The sequence below is a fragment of the Acomys russatus genome, chromosome 13 (assembly GCF_903995435.1).
Source record: "Acomys russatus chromosome 13, mAcoRus1.1, whole genome shotgun sequence".
NCBI lineage: Eukaryota > Metazoa > Chordata > Mammalia > Rodentia > Muridae > Acomys > Acomys russatus.
The window spans coordinates 45,872,501-45,890,258 of record NC_067149.1 but is presented as its reverse complement, the minus strand read 5'-3'; the positions used below and the strand labels follow the sequence as shown (position 1 = coordinate 45,890,258).

Sequence of the window (17,758 nt, the reverse complement as noted above, 5' to 3'; positions counted from 1 at the left end):
GAGCTCCATTTCTTTTTTTTTTAATTGTGTATAGTGTGTTCTGCCTGCATGCATGTCTGCACACCAGAAGAGGGCATTGCACCAGACCTCTTTAAAGGTGGTTGTGAGCCACCATGCTTGTTGCTGGGAATTGAACTCAGGACCTTTGGAAAACAAGGCAGTGCTCTTAACCTCTGAGCCATCTCTCCAGCCCTGAGCTCCATTTCTTAATTGGCTTATTTGGTTTGGTGGTGTTTAATTTCTTGAGCCATCTTTTTAATCAAAGCTGGGTTTCCATGTTGCTTTCCTTCCACCGGTTCTCTGTTGAGTATAACAGTGTGATGGCCCTGCTCTCCGGAAGCTTCTTCTCTTCTCCACATTCATTCCCTTCTCACTGCAGGCTAAGTGTAGGATTTGGAGTCTGTGGCTCACATATAATGAAAAGGAGAGTGTGCCCAGTCCTTAAGGGGTTATGTGGAAGGCTGCATAGACTATGAAAGACTCGCTAGACACAATGACTCAATGCAATGGAAAGATTTTTGCCTACGTCCCCCATAAACAAATTCTATTTTAAAATGATGTTTTTGAGATAATTGAGAGAAAATTGAATATGGACTAGAAACTAAATTATTTTAAGTAGATTTTTTCTTAATCGTGTTAGTATAATAATGTGGTAATTCTGTTTCTAAACTACTACAGTGTTTATGTCTAGAGTCTGAAGTGTTTGGAAGTGGCTTTAAAAACATTTCAACAATCTCATAAAGCGAGAGCAGAAAAGATAAGTAAAACTAGATCAGCCAAATGTTAGTAGATGTGGAAAGCAGACATAGAGAGCCACTCTTCCAGTCTCTTGACTCCTGTGTATGTTTTTAAAAGTTTAAATAAAATTATAGTAAAAAGAACATACCACTCTTGGCCCCAAGTGGAGCCTGTCTTGAGCTGTCCTCACCTGTAGGATGCAACCCACGTACACTGTAGGGATCAGTCTGGATTGGAGTCCTTTCACACACATATTGAGCCCCAGCCAAGCTTGATCACCCCCTAAATCCCCCGACTTGTGTATGTCAGAGGGATGGCGGACCTATGTCTGTGACAATGATCTTAAGATGTATTGTTCTAAGTAGAAAATAGAGTGTTGGCTTTTATTTTTTAGCCTCTCATAGACACTTGCCTTTAATTTTTCTGTTGGTCAGCTTTCTGTCACTAATGAAATACCAGAGATAGTGACTCTTTAAGGGCGAAAAGCTGACTCACTCACAGAGTCAGAGGCCGAAGTCCATGGTCATTCAGTGGAGTCACATGAGCCTTTGGTGGGGCTACATAAGGCAGGGGTGGGGTTATAGTTATGTTGCTTAGGAAAGTGTGGAAGTTGAGTTATCATCAAAACTAAGGGCTCCTGGTCTGAGGGTATGGCTCGGCCAATAGAATGCTTGTCTACACTCACAAAGCCCAGAGTTCTTTCCACAAATCACATGGGCACGCATGCGCATAACCCCAGCACTTGGGAGGTAGAACAGAGGCGTGAGCGGAAGGGTACCCTTGAAGCCCTAGTACTCGGGACGTTGGTGGGAAGCTACTCTCTAAAGTGTGTTTTCCGGGAAAATACAGGTGGGGCTCTTGTTTGTTTGACTGATTGATTTTTGGCTGTTTGTTTAGTTGTCTAGAATTTTTGATGAGTTTGTTGTTTCATGTTTTTTGTTTTTGAGACGCGGTCTCTCCACATAATTCTGGCTGGCCTGACACTGACTGTGTAAACCAGGCTGGCCTCAAACTCACAAAGAGACACACCTGCCTCTGCCTTCCCAGCAGTGGGAGTTGTTTTTGTTTGTTTAATTTTAGGTATAATTTGATAACTTTTAAAGAATAATTTTATTAAATTTAATCCTTGACAATTTAATACACATACACATATATACATACACACATTAACACACACATATATATACATACATACAAATTAATACACACATGTATGTATATATGTATGCATGCATATATGTATGTATGTGTAGTGCATTCTGGTTTCTCTCAGCTCCCTACCCTCTCCTATTTCCCTCCCACACCTGGTCGCCCACTCCCCTTTCCCCCTACAAGTCCCCTTCTCATATCCATGTCCCCTGTGCTGACATTCTTGTCGGCTCTGCAGGGAAGGCAATGAAGGGAGGCTCAGAGAGGGTGGGGCATTAGCCTAGCCCAAAGCACACGGTATTACAGCTTCCTGCGACCTAAGAAATAACCACACACCGGATGCCTTAAAATAAAAAAACTTGATCCTCTCACACTTCAAGTCTGACATCAAGTTGTTATTAAGAGCCATCCCCGTTCTGCTTGCTCTGTGGTGAGTCTTTGCCTGCCTCTCCTCAACTCCTTGTGGGAGCCAGAAGTACCAAGCAGGCCGGGCTCTGCCTCTGTCTCTGTTCACATGGCCTTCTAACGTCTGTGTGCCTTTAGACCTTCTCATGAGAGCAACTAGCATTAGATGTATGGCCCTCAGAGTCCATCGTAATAAATTACATGTGCAAAGGCCTTGTTTCTAAGTTACTGGCCGGGAAATGATTCGGTCTGAGCAGATAGTTTGTTAGAAATTCTGATCAGGCAAGGGTGAGACTGTGAAAGACGCTGCACACTGATTTCATATGCTCAGCACCTGTCCTGTGGGTAGAGATGGCAGTGCAAGAGCTGACACGTCAGAGCTTCAGCTGCGTGCCAGACAGCGTCCTGAAATACCTATGCACTGTCACTATTATCCCGTCATAGGAGAAGCTGAGCACAGGGAGACCAAACGGAAGAGCCACATTCAGAGAGAAACAGGGCTGTGATTTAGATGGAGGTGTTTCCTGGAGCATCCCTGACCCTGCTCCCTTTCCCAGGCTGTGCATGTCCAAGAACATCTGACCAGAAGCACACAGGGTGCCTTCTCCCATGATGCTGTGAGGCAGGCTAGGTAGGCACTGTTTGACTTTAATTTTCCAAAACTGTGGTCACTGGCCAGAAGAGCAAATGGCCCCTTCACTTGATGTCAGCATCTGACATCAGGATGAAAGGCCTCCTGTCACTGCTTGAGCTCTACTGTCCCAGCCTTGTTTCCTGAGAAATCATGGGGAAATACAGGGGTTTTGAAGTATAACTTATTAAGCTTTTTTTTATTTGTTTATTTTTTATTTTATTTTATTTTTTGGATTTTTCTAAACAGGGTCTTTCTGTGTTAGCCTTGGCTGTGTTAACCTGAACGGGCTTTGTAGACCAGGCTGGCGTCAAACTCACAGTGATCCACCTGCCTCTGCCTCCCAGGTGCTGGGATTAAAGGTGTGCGCCACCACGCCCAGCTTAAAATTAATTTTAATGAAGTTTGTCCTTTGACAGTTTTATACATGTATATAGTGTGAGTGTATTCTGGTTACTCCTATCACACTCCCACCTCTTCTATCTCCCCCCCCCATACACACCCCCTTCCCTACATTCATGTCTTTTGTTTGGTTCTGTGACTCACTAAGTTTAATCGGCACTGTCTGTGTAACTGTCCATAGCAGCCTGGTGGGCTCTTCCATGGGTATACAGCAGAAGACAATAACTGCCCCTACCCAAATCCAATGGTGCTAGTAGTTCAGCAGGAGAAGCGAGGCACATGCAACTCTCCACGTACATGATTGGCTAATGATAGGCCTTGTCTTGGACAGGCCCAACAGAGGCAAACTCAATGGGCTCATGCGTACAATGACTGTCATGCCCGGAAGATAGCGTCCCATGGCTCTGCTTCCTGTCTTCAGGCCCATCTCTTCTTCTGTCATGTTCCCTGAGCCTTCAGTATAAGTGTTCTATTTAGAGCTGAGCACACAACTGTCACTTATTCTAGGCACCAACACCAACCCTGAGTCTCTCTGTTTGCTACCGTCCACTGCAACTGGAAGGCTTGCTGATTACAGCTGAAAGTAGCGTGTATCTATGGGCATAAAAATAATCATTTCGAAGGCAGTCCGTGGCCATGTCAACTTTGCTAGAAAGTAATAGCGCATTCCCTCATTTGATCGATGGGTGCCTCAAGAATAGAATTGTCCAGAAGGTATTCACTAAGCCGTCCCCTTTTCTTACCTGCAACTAAGATAAATAAGTGACACCTGGTGGTGCCTGGGCTTACCCAGTCTGTTCTCTCGCACCTTCCAGTCAGAGTAACCAATCATCCAGTTATTTTTCCCTCAGTATTAGGAGATTTCCCAGCATACAGGATTTTCAGTCTTAAAACCAGAACAGTTTGAACAAATATGAGCACGTGGTTCATCCTACTTACAGCACCTAGAACTATGTACTTCCAGCAACATCTCTCTCTAACAGAGGCGGCCTCTGATAGCCCCACGAGGCAGGGCAGACTACCTGCCCGGATTGGCATGATATAGCTCAGAGGCACCAGGGACGTCTTGATCCTGCAGCAGGATGTGTCTGAAAGGAGGCCACAGAGGTGAGAGTGAGTTATTGAGAATGGATCCTTTCTTTCTCTTCCTTACAGGGGAAGAGGAAGAGGAGGAGCCTGAGATGCCTGTGGGGCCACGCCCCCGGCCCCTGTCTGAGCTGCACCTTAAGGAAAAGGCAGTGCCCATGCCGGAAGCTAGCGCATTTTTCATCTTCAGCCCAAACAACAGGTGTGTAAGAATGTCAGGAAATGGGAAGTCCGCCTTCTCCTGGATCTGAACCTAAGGCATGCCTGTATACAACCTACAGGAGAGACCCGGGTATTCCCAGCTCCCCACAATTTATATGGAGACACCAAATCAAGAGTCCTGGATTGTAATCCAGGTGGTCTGCTGTTACTTCCCTTCCCAGGATGTGTGAGGCATTTCCACTCCGCCAGTGGGTTTGCCTTCCATACTTCACCAAGTCTGTTTACCCCAAGACACCGTAGGCTAAGCACTATGGATTAGAAGGACTGAGGGGACAGGCTGCTGAGGCTCGAATGGTACCCCATCTTGCCTGACATGTCTTTCCTCTTCCTACTTCCCACATAGGTTCCGCCTGCAGTGCCACCGCATTGTCAATGACACGATCTTCACCAACCTCATCCTCTTCTTTATTCTGCTCAGCAGCATCTCTCTGGCTGCTGAGGACCCCGTCCAGCACACCTCCTTCAGGAACCATGTATGCACCTCTTATTTTGTCCTCCGCACCCCGTCTTTCTGAGAGAGTGGAGCAGGCCCACAGCTTCTGCTGCTGATGTCATTGCTCAGTTAGGAGGCCTGTTGTGAACCCTCATAGTCTGTGTATGGTGGTGATGGTTCCCCTTAAGAGACTGGGGCTTTGATAGAAAACTCAGCCTGGGAGTCTTCACTAAGCAAGAGAGCACGTACTCAAGTGCATCTGGTTAGTTGATAATGGACAGTGGTCAGGCATCTTGTTGCCTGTAGATGTTCCCCCCAGGAAGCTCAAGTTGCCTGTGAGTCAGCAATGTGGCCGCTGGTTTTAAGCCCTGCTCCCGTTTCCTCTGTCCAAGAAGGAGCACCGGCAATTAGGTGCCAGTGGTAAGGCTGACATTCTAAGAAAAAGAACTGTACCAATCAAGTAAATCCCAAGGCTCTGGTGATCAGTATTAAGTACTTAAAATAAGAATTGATATGCCTCAAAACCCCAAAGCTTTATTATATCTCAGCCACATAGGTGAGAAGGAAAAAGCCACTGCTCCGAAGCAGTGTTCTCGGCTCTGGGATCTGCCTGCCCCAGGCTGCCTTGCTGAGGTCAGCAGGAGTAGCCTCATCCCTGTTCCATCTCCCAAGATGGAATCAAGTATCAGTGCTATAGCTTGTCCTTAGCCTGACCTGGAGGACTTCCTTCCTAGGTCCCAGGGCCGTGACAGCAATGTAAATGTCCTCCTCTGACCTAGGATGCCACACCCATGTGAGAGCTGAGCGGTTTAGTGGCCCCTCAAAATCAAACCCATTCTCTGCTCTTTTGACCAACAAACCGTGGTGTATTCTGGGTTTGCAAGTGAATTGAGTTGATGAGAGAAGCATCCAAACAGATGCTGCTTAGACCAGCTCCTGCCGAGGCCTGCTCGAGAAACTTCCCACACCGGCCTGGAGATACCATTACTGAGCCAAAGGCACCTGCACTAGCCCTGAATGGGAGCCATTTCCTACTAGTCTCCTCCCCTGTCTTCATGTGGACCAGCTCCCGTGGTGTCGGGGAGGGGGTGGGGAATGCACCTTGTTTTGAAGCACTTTTCCTTTTCTGGTGACCACCCACTGACCTCCCCCCACCCCCATCCTGCTTGTGTCCTGCCCCCACCCCTCCCCCATCCTATTTGTTTTTTGTTTTGCAGATTCTGTTTTATTTTGACATTGTTTTCACTACCATTTTCACCATTGAAATTGCTCTGAAGGTAACGCCCCATCCCCCTCTCTCTTCCTTCCTCTCTCTGCCAGTCCCAGCTCTCTGCTGCTGTCTGTCTTGTTGCTAACACATGCTCCTGTTGGTGTTGGGTGCACTCTCAGAGCCACTAATCCAATTCTGCTTATTTTTCAGATCCTAGGCAATGCAGACTATGTCTTCACTAGTATCTTTACATTAGAAATTATCCTTAAGGTAATGCCCCCCTGAGCCATGTGTCTCTCTGCCTCTCTGTGTCTCTGCTCTGTCTGGCTGACTCTTTTGTTTCCTTCACTCTCTGGCTCTTGTGTCCTCCTCACTTCGTGCTGTCTATTACTTTGTCCCAGCTCAGACGCCAGGAGAAGAAACCTACCCTGCCACCCCGCTCCCTTCTGCTCACTTAGCAGCAAGCCTAGGCCTAGAAAAGTCTCCCACGCTAGCTGTGTCACCGTGAGTGCCGTCCCATCACTGGCTGAGCCTGCTGGGTGGCTGTCAGCAATGCTCAGTACACATGTGTGCACGTACCTTCTCCAACCCCTACTTGAGTTCTCCATCCCACCTCCTGAATAGAGGAGATGCCACACTAGTTCTAACAAAGGTAACACCTCTGGAGCACGGAGGAGTCACTTTGGCCCCTCTCTTGAGACTTGTCATCAACACTTTCCTCAGAACCAAGACAATCATACGGGCTAGGCAGAAGTTGGGGCCATGGGACAGTAACAGTGGGCCTGAAGCAGGGCTGGGGGGGCAGCATCTCAACTGGATAACATAGCCGACAGCTCGAGATTGTCTCTAAGCCTTTGGCAACCTCCTGCTCTAACCCCCGGTAACTTGCAGCACCTAGGAGAGGTCTTGTTACAGGTTGTTACATAGATGTCTGCACCTGTAAATCGATACACGGCCTCCGTGGTCCCACCTGGCCTGTAGGACCTTGGGTAGTGATGTTAGCTTCTCTCTGAGCAAGGGGGAGATTTTTCACCCTTGAGCAGAACAGAAGGGTCATAGTCTCTGAGTGCAGGCTTCAGCTTAAGCATCTTCCTGGGACACTTGCCTGGGACACCCTCTCCTGAAAAGCTTAGGCCTCTCTTCAGCGCATCCTTGGGGTAGATACAAGCAGATGCCCACTCTGAGTGTGCACCAGTGCACCAGCTACAGACCTTCCTTTCCCTGATGAAACCCTCATATCATGGCCGGCTATTTAGTGGGCTTGACATTTCTGTCTCATCCAGATACAACTTGAGCTGGGCATTTCTGTGTGCCTCCCAGAGCGTCCTTAGACCTCAGAGGCTCAGCCTCTGTGCTGGCCCTTAGCTTCCTATGCTCACCAACTGCGTGGCTCCTCAGATTTTTCTTTCCTGCTCAGAGAGTGTAGAAGGGGGGGGGGGGGGCGGGACACAGGGTCCCTTTCCATGGTGAGCTGCTTGGCTGTCACACCCTCAACTCAAGGTTGCATGTAGGTACCAGGAGATCTTTCCCCAGACGAGAAAATCTCTGTGGCCCGGTTCTCAGGACCCCATGCCGAGCTTCACTTGAGGATTTCAATGGTGCTTTCTCCTTAGGATTGCCATGCAAGCGGAAATGAAAGTCTCTGCAAGCATTGCCATGGCAAGCCCTTCCCCCTACTTCTTCCTTCTTCTGCTTCCGGTCTCTTTTATGCTTGCTGTGCTTCTGGACAACCCTCCCACATTCCCTCCACTTCCCATGCCTCCCACACCTGGGCTTGTCTGCCCAGCTGGAGGCCCTGCTTCATGCTGAGGCGCTGACTGTGATGGTGCCCAGAGCCTCCCACACCTGCGTTTCTCTGCCCAGCGGGAGGCCCTGCTTCATGCTGAGGTACCTACTGTGATGGTGCCCTAACCCTCATTTGCCCTAAGGGACTGTTGAAAGGCCTGGGGCCATTTGTCTTTAAAAGGACAGGACAGGTAGGAGCACACTAGTTAGTCCAAATAATGGAAAGGACTGGTCCAGAGAAGGAAAGTAGCCTCAGGACCAGCTACGGCAATGATGAACTGATTTCTTCCTAAAGGTACACCTTGCGAAATGTGATTGTCCAGGATTGGATGGTAGGAGATGGCTTCCCCTCCAGCTCAAAGGACTTGGAAGCTTGTGTCTTGTTCGGTTCCTTTCTCGGTTGTACAGATGCTTAGTTCCAGGCCTCTCCTGAGAAACAGCTTAAAGCTTTCAGGAAGCGGGGACCAAGTGGGTGACAATACGTAGCACAAGGGTAGAAGAAAGCCATTTGTACAGGTACCTGGATCTGGCTTTTTCTGGTGCCATGAATGCACATAGACTTCAAATAAACGTCCTCTCTTCCAGGTGTCTGCTTGCCCTTTCTCGTAATTTGTTCTTACCCTAATCCTGCTGGGACACACGTCCATTGCTCCCACCCAGCATCCTCACGCATTCCAAAGGCCTGCTCTACCACGAGGGTCCCCGACAGAACAAGCCCAAAGTCAAGAGACAGAAATTGTACTACGAGCCACTTTGCCCCCCCTGCCCAAAACTTTCTGGTGAATATGAACTGTGGCAGCCACTTAGTTCTACTCTCTGGGGTCCAAGTCCTCACAGAGACATCGGGCAGTGAACCCTTCAGATTGTACTCTTTGGGAGAGCTCTATAGCCATATTACCCCAGAACCTTTTATGTAATCTCCCCACTTTTAAAAACTGCTGCAGAACGCAGCTTCTGAGTCCCCTGTGATCTCCTGCTGCAGGAGACAAATGGAAAGAATTAGGTCGTGAGAGCTATTTTTGCCAATTTCCCCCATGTTGGCTTTTGTATTGGTCGTTGGGTGTACCACCCTGGACACGCTCTGATTCCAAAGAGAAAATCTGGACTCCAGATGACCAAGAAACTTCTCTTGGTCTCTCAACCATCAGTTCCAAATTTGTGCAGATGCTTTGTGACCCGTAGCTTTCTACAGGCTCATCGTGGGTTACTGTGAGCCTTTACTTCAGTCAGCAAAGTCCAACTATACAGAGTGCACAGTTGCTTACAGGCGACGTTAGCACTGGAGGCAACATCAGCCTGATTCTGTAACAATGCTCATCACCTTACATGTTCTCATTTTGAACATTTTCAGAGAACGTTCCCTTTGCTTTGCCTCGCAAAACCATGAAATATCACTCACACTTTCTAGACAAAGACTGGGTGAGACCCTTTCTCCTAGACACGACTCCCTTGTACAGACAGAATACAGCTTTCAAACCCAAGCGATAGGGACCAAACACATCTGTGGAGCTTCCATGTGCAGAAGCATGTTCCAAGTGCCTTATGAATAATTACTCCACTGGTGCTCACAACCCATGGGCTTAGGGTCACCGTTATCCCAATGGGCAGAGGGGGAAATGAGTCACAGAAAAGTTAATTTTTCCACATGAAAGAAATATAGTAGTGTTGGCATTTTACATCACTATACCACCTTGCTCCTTTGAACGGAGCTCCTACTCTTTGAAGGACCCCAGATACCAGTTATAGTCCAGAAGGCAGACAGTAGCACTGAGCTTATACATTTGACAGAGAGCCTAAGCACAGCAGAGGCCAGGGCGTGGAGAGAGGCTAGTAGTGATTATTAGTAGACCTCACTGGACTCTAAAGGAAGCTGACCAGTTTGCCAAGATGGATTCTCTAGGGTATGGGATTTTTCAGTTCCATCTTGGATGAGTAAGCATGGTTGGACACCCATATGGCCACATCCCATCCTTTCTTTTATGCCTAGTGTCTCAGCTGGCCCTGAGGAGAAAAATGTGGAAAGGATGTTAGGAGATGCGCACCAAGTGGGAGCATCCCCCATGAGGAAGCGGCAAAGGGCCCTGAAGGCTAGAGCCATGTTGGCCTGGGGATGAAAGACAGTGGAACGTTAGAGAAGCGCGATGGTGCCCATCTGAAGGGGCTTTGGGTTAAAGAACCTGAGTCTTGTCAGAACCACTTGGTTTCCTGAGCTGGGGCAGTTCTTTGGTGGTTAAGTGAGCGGCTGTGGAGTTTCTTGGCACTCCGTCACCTTCAGTCCTCCCTGCTGTGCCTGTGCAGTGCTTGGCTCTTCCCTGGGGTGCTGATGCTGCAGGCAGGAAGTGTGGTGTCTGAATGTGGTCTCTGACCCCGGGGCAGGTCACTCACTCGTCTTCTCTGCCTCCCTGCAGATGACTGCTTATGGGGCTTTCCTCCACAAGGGCTCTTTCTGCCGAAATTACTTCAATATCCTGGACCTGCTGGTGGTCAGCGTGTCTCTCATCTCCTTTGGCATCCAGTGAGTCCCTCTACCCACGATGGCGTCGAGCAGCTAGGAACAGGGTCACAAGGAAGTCAGCCAAGTCCTGGGGAGCCTTCTTTCTGGACTCTCGGAGTGTGACTATTATTGGAATGGGGTGGGGCCTAAAGTAGCCAAGATGTTTGTTGTGATTCTTCCTCCTTCCCTTCCTCACGCCCCATCTTCCCCACCCTCCTTCCTTGTGATACTTGGGATTGAACATAGGCCTAACTTGATAGGCAAGTGCTCTATAGCACTAAACAGCAGCCACAGTTCTTTTTACTTTTTATTTGGCATAGGTCACACTTTGTACACACACACACACACACACACACACACACACACACACATACACACACACGAGGTGCACCCTTGTGTTACAGAAAGAGAAGGGGGAAAAGAGAGATTGAGAAGGAGGAGGGTGGGGAGTACTAATTCTTAATCTTAGCTGCCCAGAGGAACCTGTTGGGTAACTTACAAAGAATCCACCCTGGAGGTTCTGATGGCCTAGTACAAGATGTGAGCTATTTAACTCTAGAGCCTGCCTGATTCACTGTAAGGTAATTGCAAACCTTGCTCAGATTAGAAAGAAATTTGACTCTGAGCTTCTGCCTATCCTAACAGCTGTGCTCATTAATCCTACACTTTGAATTTTAAAACATTGTCACAAATCTGTTCTTCCATGGTAGACACACACACACAGACACACAGACACACAGACACACACACACCTACAAGGTAGGCAAGGAAACTGCTGTTATAAAATTTGGTGTTTAGGTCGTGGAAGGATTTAGCCAAGGTTATACCAATGACTGAGAAAGGCTTGTATCCCAAGCATCTTTGGTCTCTCTTCCCAAGGTTGGTTTACCATTAGCCTTTATGGCGATATGGGGGTCATGGAAGTCAGAGCCTGTTCTTTGGTCATCAATTATGTTGCCCCAGATTTTACCCTGCGAGCACAGACATCTGGACTCCCACCCCAACACTACCACAAGTCACAGTGTCACTTTGACCCAGTAATTCCTCTTGGTTGTTTTGACTTTTTGTTTTGTTTTTTTCCCATCTGTCTTTTAAATCCCCTCCCTGGTGAGGCAGTACCAACTTCCTGCCTCCCAGTGATGCTGTGGGAGCAATGACAGTTGGAAGTGTCCTTTGTGCCTTTTGAAATAAAGATCCATGAGGCAGAGAAATTGGATTTTTGTACTAGCTCCCTCTTGACATGGGAAGACTAAAACCACCACTAGCTTACACATCAGACCCTTTTTGGGTCCCAAGGCAAGTTGGAGTCCTCTTGGCAAACTGGGGAAGGGACTTTAACTAGCACCTCAGGTCAACACTCTGCAGAGGCTGCTTAACAGATGAATGTGGCTAGTGAGTTCCTCTTTGGTTGGACAGACAGAATCCATATAGCCATCTTCCTGAAGGGCTCATGGGAGTACCTGCCACCACTCCTTAAGAAGTAACCATAGACCAAGGCATCCAGGAATCCTGGCATGACTTTGGCATTCCATGTTTCTTAGGAACACCACTTTTTCTTTAAACATTTTTCTTGGAACACTACTGTCCTGAACCATGGTAGAATTTATACACTTTAGTGGGCAATGACCTGGGCACTGTGTGTGGAAATATTCTAGAATTCCTCCCACATCCCTACCATCTCCAACCACAAGACCTAAAGTTCACCATCGTACAGTTGGTATGCAGTATAGTGATGTTTTGGGCAGACAAAATAGCAAACACGCCATTTTACTTGCTGCACTCATAATACATGCTGTGTCCCTGCTACCTAATGTTCATAAATCCCCCTTCAATCCCTGAAACAATCCTGGGAGCTAATTACTGCCTCATTTTCCAGATGAAAAACTAGGGCATAGGAAATTAAGTAATGTGCCCTGAGTGATTCAGCTGGTAGGTAGCATTAGTGAGGACTGAATTCAGGCCTGGCTTGCTTTCAGGATCCCTTTTTGATGCTGTAGGTACTTCTTAAGTCATGTATTATATTGCTGATGACTTGGGTTTTGTGCTACATCCCTACCTACTCGGATGATGGGGACCAAAAGAAGGCCTCAAGCATGGCAGGCAAGCCTTTACCCTGAGCTATCCCCCCCCCCCCCGCCGCCTTTTCCATCTGTGTCTTTACTATTAGCAAAGTCCCAGAGTCACAAAGAGGCCCCAGGTTCTTACCAGTGAGTGCTAGAAGTTCTCAGTCCCCAAGACAGATTCTACATGTTTTTAGTCTGTCTAAGATGTCTGAACAGCATCGCCACGTGTATTTCTCTGCTCTAACACAGGTATGGGAACTTACCACCTGCTCTGTTTCTCTCCCAGGTCCAGCGCTATCAATGTTGTGAAGATTTTACGAGTGCTGAGAGTCCTCAGGCCCCTGAGGGCCATCAACAGGGCCAAGGGACTAAAGGTGAACTAAGAGGGTCTGGGTGGGCAGGCAGTAAACATTTGCCATCACTCTGGCTGGTGGAAGCTGAGGTGAAGGATGGGCTATAGGATAGATAGATAGATAGATAGACAGACAGACAGACAGACAGACAGACAGATAAAGTGTCTACCATGTTAGAGTTACTCTCATAAGCCAAGTGCCTCAAAGGATAGCCCTCCTGACCCACAGATGCATACATAGTACCTCAGGTGATGATCAGTCTCTGTATACCTGACCTGATTCTTGGTAAGGTGGACACTGAGGCTGGGGTCCCAGGAGCACTCGTTTGTATCAAGATAGTATAAGCAAAGAATTGTACTGATTTGATAGAAACATAAAGGGGCCAAGACACTGGGACGTTGTTGGTTGTATCTTACCAAGATCTAGAGTTTATATAGCATTGAATGGTTCTCCCAGCTGGTCCCTAGGAGGCGTCTACAGTGCAGTTTCCAGGCTGGCTCCAAGGAGTGGCCTTCCTGGCATTTGAATTTTCCTCATTTGTTCCTTACCTGGCTCAGCAGAGAGATGTCACAAGACACACGCAGTACTCTTCCACTTAGGTAACATTCAGGTAGGTAGGACTAAGGCAAAAGAGAAGCTATTTTTGAGTTAACCATGATATTATTTGGTCTCCCAATCCCTTGTCAAAGCAATAGATAGATTAAACAAATAATAAATAAATCAAAACTAACAACCCTCACAGATTTTCCTTTAAAGAAGATAAAAGGTAATTTATTTTGAAGCCAAATATTAGTAATCATAACCTGGGTGTTCCAAGAACCATGTTTTTGTTGTTATTTAATTGCTTATTCATTTATTATTTTAATTGACTTACAGCATAACAGGTTTTCTCCTATGGAGTATTCATACCTCATTCTAATTGATTGTCTTCCCTCTCCTCACTTCTCCCTCATCACACCCTGTTGTATCATTTTGCCCTCGGTATTTCCTACCGCACTTTCCTATCTCATGTGTTCTATGATCCTCCCCAGCCCCTTCCTTGAAGCCACTGTTTGCCCATCTCATTGTCCCCGTTCTTGTTTCGTGGAGATTACCCACATTTGCTCCCACCTAAACACACATACTTAGCTAAAAGCCAGCATCCAAATGAGTGAACCTGCAGCGGTTGTCTCTGTAGGCTTAGGTCACCTCATATAGTACAGTGTTCTCTATTTCCATCCAGTTTCTTACAAATCTCATTAACTGTGTGCATGGGCCACATTTTCATTATCCACTTATCTGCAAAGTCCGCATTTTCGTGTGGGGCCAGCTATTTCCTTTTGAAACAGTTACAGATGTTACAGATGTCTACAATGCACCTCAATCCTATCTAACCCCACTCCTTTCCTTCAGCAGGCTCCTACCCCCTACCCACCACCCCAACTTCTTGTCTTCTTAAGTAACCCACAAGCTAAGTCCATTTGGTGCTGCTCATATGTGCATGAGGTGGGGAGGGTTATCTACTGGGGCATGGCCAGCCCTACCCTCCAAAGAAAAATGACTCTATTCCTCAGAAGCCATCTGTCATTAGCTCCTCAGCTAGAATTAGGTATCTGGAGCCCATCCCCCTCCCTACTGAAATTCTTAACTCTTTGGATAAAATTAGTGGAATTCATAATACTTCTTCATATATCCTTAATTTTGGTTAACACACTCACTCCTTTGATTTTTTTCAACTTCCATTCCCCCATCTCCATGTAAACCTTTAGTTCTCTGTATCCTCCACGAGCACATTCTTTTTGTTCTTGTTTTTGTTTTTTTGTTTTGTTTTTCAAGACAAGGTTTCTCTGTGTAACGTTGGCTACCCTGGACTCACTTTGTAGACCAGGCTGTCCTGGAATTCACAGAGATCCACCTGCCTCTGCCTCCTGAGTACTGGGATTAAAGGCATGCGTCACCACACCCAGTTTAAGTACATTCTTTCATATGTATTCTACTCCTATTTTATTATAATGTTTGCTTTGGTTGCAAGGTCAGAGTTCCTGTGTGGCTTCTTCATACACACTTCATTTTGCTTAACCCTTTCCCTAACCCCTTGTTTCCTCAGCCCATCACTGTAATACCTGCTGAACCATGTCTGCCCCCAACAGCTCCCTTCTTTACTTTCATCCATCCTCCTTTAATCTAGTCCCTCTCCCTAAGTGTATTCCCTGTCTATTAGCCCATTGCTGGTTCCCAGACTCCCACATCTACTCCAGGATAAATACAAAACCCAAGAGCAACAACCAACATAGAAGAGAAAACGTGCAAGTTTTGTCCATCTAAGTTGGGTTACCTCATTTAATATAATACTTTACAGATCCATCCGTTTCTCTGCAAATGTTATCATTTCATTTTCATAGTATATGTCTTAATTGGGTTTCTCTGTTGCTGTGATGAACACCATGACCAATGACAACCTGAGGAGGAGAGAGTTTATTTCAGTTTTATTTAGCCCATCATGAAGAGAAGTCAGGGTAGGAATTCAAGGTAGGAACTGAAACAGAACCGTGGAGGAGTGCTGCCCACTGGCTGTTCTCAGACTTCTTTTCTTCAGCTTAGGACTGCCTTTTCAGGGGTAGCACCACCCCAATGGGCTGTGCTCTCCCACATCAATTATTAATCAAGAAAATATTCCACACACTTACCTACAGAAATTCAGTGGAGGCATTTATCAATTGAGGATCCTCTTCCCAGAGAACTCTAGCTTGTGTCAAGTTGACAAACTACCAGGACAGTTGGCCCATTGTTAATTTAATACACAAACATATCACCATTAAACCATAATGTTTCCTTAATATTAACATCATAATGTAAAGCCCCATGGTCTTTAAATTTTCCAGCAGTTAAAAGTCCAGACCAAAGCTACACAGAGCAACCCTGTCTCAAAAAAAAAGGCCAAAGGCTCTTTAAAAATCCAATGTTTCTTTAAAAGTTCCATCTTTTAACTGTGGGCTCCTATAAAATTGAAACTAAGTTAAATATTTCATATTCTAAAGGGGAAGAACCAGGGCACAGCCACAATCAAATAATGGAAAACTAAAAGTAAGCAGTGTAAAAAGTTCAGTGCTTGACATCTGGGCCTCACTCAGGCTCTTCTGGGCTCCAAAGGGCCTGGACAGCTTTGCTTCTCCAGTTTATCTCACAGGCTTAAGCTGTCCTTGGTAGTCATCCCATGGCACTGCTACCTCCAATACACTGGGGTCTCTAGTGCAACTGGAGCTACACTTTCACCAATGTCCTCTCCAGATCTCAAGGATTCTAACCCTTCTACCTAGTCTCAACCCTTAGCTGCTCTCCATGACCCCTTCATGCCTTCAAAACCAGTACCACCTTCAGCCGCCACCCTGAGAAGTAGCGTGGACTCTCTTAGACCACAGCCTCTGTGTGCTGACCCTGAGAAGTAGCGTGGACTCTCTTAGACCACAGCCTCTGTGTGCTGACCCTGAGAAAATATTCCTGGAAAACTCACCTCAGTGACACTTGTCTCTTCTTTATCACTGTTGATTTCTCAGCTCCAGATAACCAACATTGATTGTCCCACCAAAACGAAGGTTCCGCTTCAGTGGTACTTGGTAATCACAGCATCCAAGCTCCTATAACAGCCCAGTAAAACTATGAGCACTCAATGGTTTTTCTAACCCAAAGTTGCTAAGTTCTTCTACAATTCTCCCCAAAACAACATGGTCCTGTCTGTCACAGCAATAGCCCATGAACCTGGTATTAATTGTTGTCCTAGCTAAGTTCTTATTGCTGTGATAAGCCCTGTGACTATATTAGTCAGGGATCTTTAAAGAAACAGAAATGGTAGAATTATATATAGAGAGACTCTATTACAGTGCCTTATGGGCCATGGTCCAAGTAGTCCAACAATTGCTGTCTTACAACGTAAAGGCCGAGGATTCTGCGGTTGGTCAGTCCAGGAGACTGAATGTCCAGCAGTCTCAGTCTCATGCTGGAGTCCCAGGGAAGACCTTGAGGGCCACTGGTTTTCATTCTCCACTGGAATCCCAAAGAAGCATGTTCTGTCCCCAGCAAAGGAATGGCACGGGAAGAAGATAGGTGAGCTTGCCAACCAAAGAGAGTGCAAGTAGGCAAAAAAAAGCAAAAGTTTCCTTTTCTTTGTCCTTTTATGTAGGCTGCCACCAGAAGGTGTGGCCCAGATTTAGAAGAGATATCCCCACCGCAAATGACCCAATCAAGAAAATCCTTGAGAGGCATGCCAATTTACTTGAGTTTTTACTGATTCCAGTATAGTCCAGTTGACACCAAGATTCGCTATCACAATAAGCAAAAACAGCTTGGAGCAAAAAGGATTTATTTCTACTTACATCATCGAGAGAAGTCAGGGCAAGAACCAGAAGGCAGGAACTGAAGCAGACACCACGGAGGGCGCTGCTCACTGGCTTCCATGGCTTGCTTAGCCTGCCTTCTTCGACAACCCAGGAATATCTGCTCATTATTCCCACATTACAGGCAGTTGTTGGAGGTGTCTTCTCAGCTGAGATTCCCCTTTCCAGATAAGTCTAGCTTGAGTCAAGCTGGTAAGAAAAAGAAACAGGACAATATGGTTCATTGATTTACTTGATTTTTTAAAAATAACTTATTTATTTTTTATTTTATATGCATTTGCTGTTTAGCCTGCATGTCTGTCTGTATGACAGTGTCAGGTCTTGAAGTTACAGGCAGTTGTTATCAGCTGCCATGTGGGCACTGGGAATTGAACCCAGGTCCTCTAGAAGAGAAGACAGTGCTCTTAACCACTGAGC

General features: G+C 46.5%; 1 protein-coding gene across 38 annotated transcripts in view; it reads left to right on the top strand.

Annotated features, from left to right (window-relative positions):
* The window catches only part of Cacna1c (calcium voltage-gated channel subunit alpha1 C), a 638,839-nt gene that overhangs the window by 554,232 nt on the left and 66,849 nt on the right, over positions 1-17,758 (top strand). For 13 of the 38 annotated variants that reach the window (XM_051155214.1, XM_051155178.1, XM_051155180.1 and 10 more), the window contains 6 exons: positions 4,481-4,613; positions 4,977-5,106; positions 6,284-6,343; positions 6,487-6,546; positions 10,470-10,576; positions 12,905-12,992. In XM_051155214.1, coding sequence (XP_051011171.1) covers positions 4,481-4,613; positions 4,977-5,106; positions 6,284-6,343; positions 6,487-6,546; positions 10,470-10,576; positions 12,905-12,992 — 578 coding nt within the window. The remainder of the gene's footprint in view (positions 1-4,480; positions 4,614-4,976; positions 5,107-6,283; positions 6,344-6,486; positions 6,547-10,469; positions 10,577-12,904; positions 12,993-17,758) is intronic. The other 25 variants (XM_051155211.1, XM_051155210.1, XM_051155209.1 and 22 more) reach the window with 2 other exon arrangements.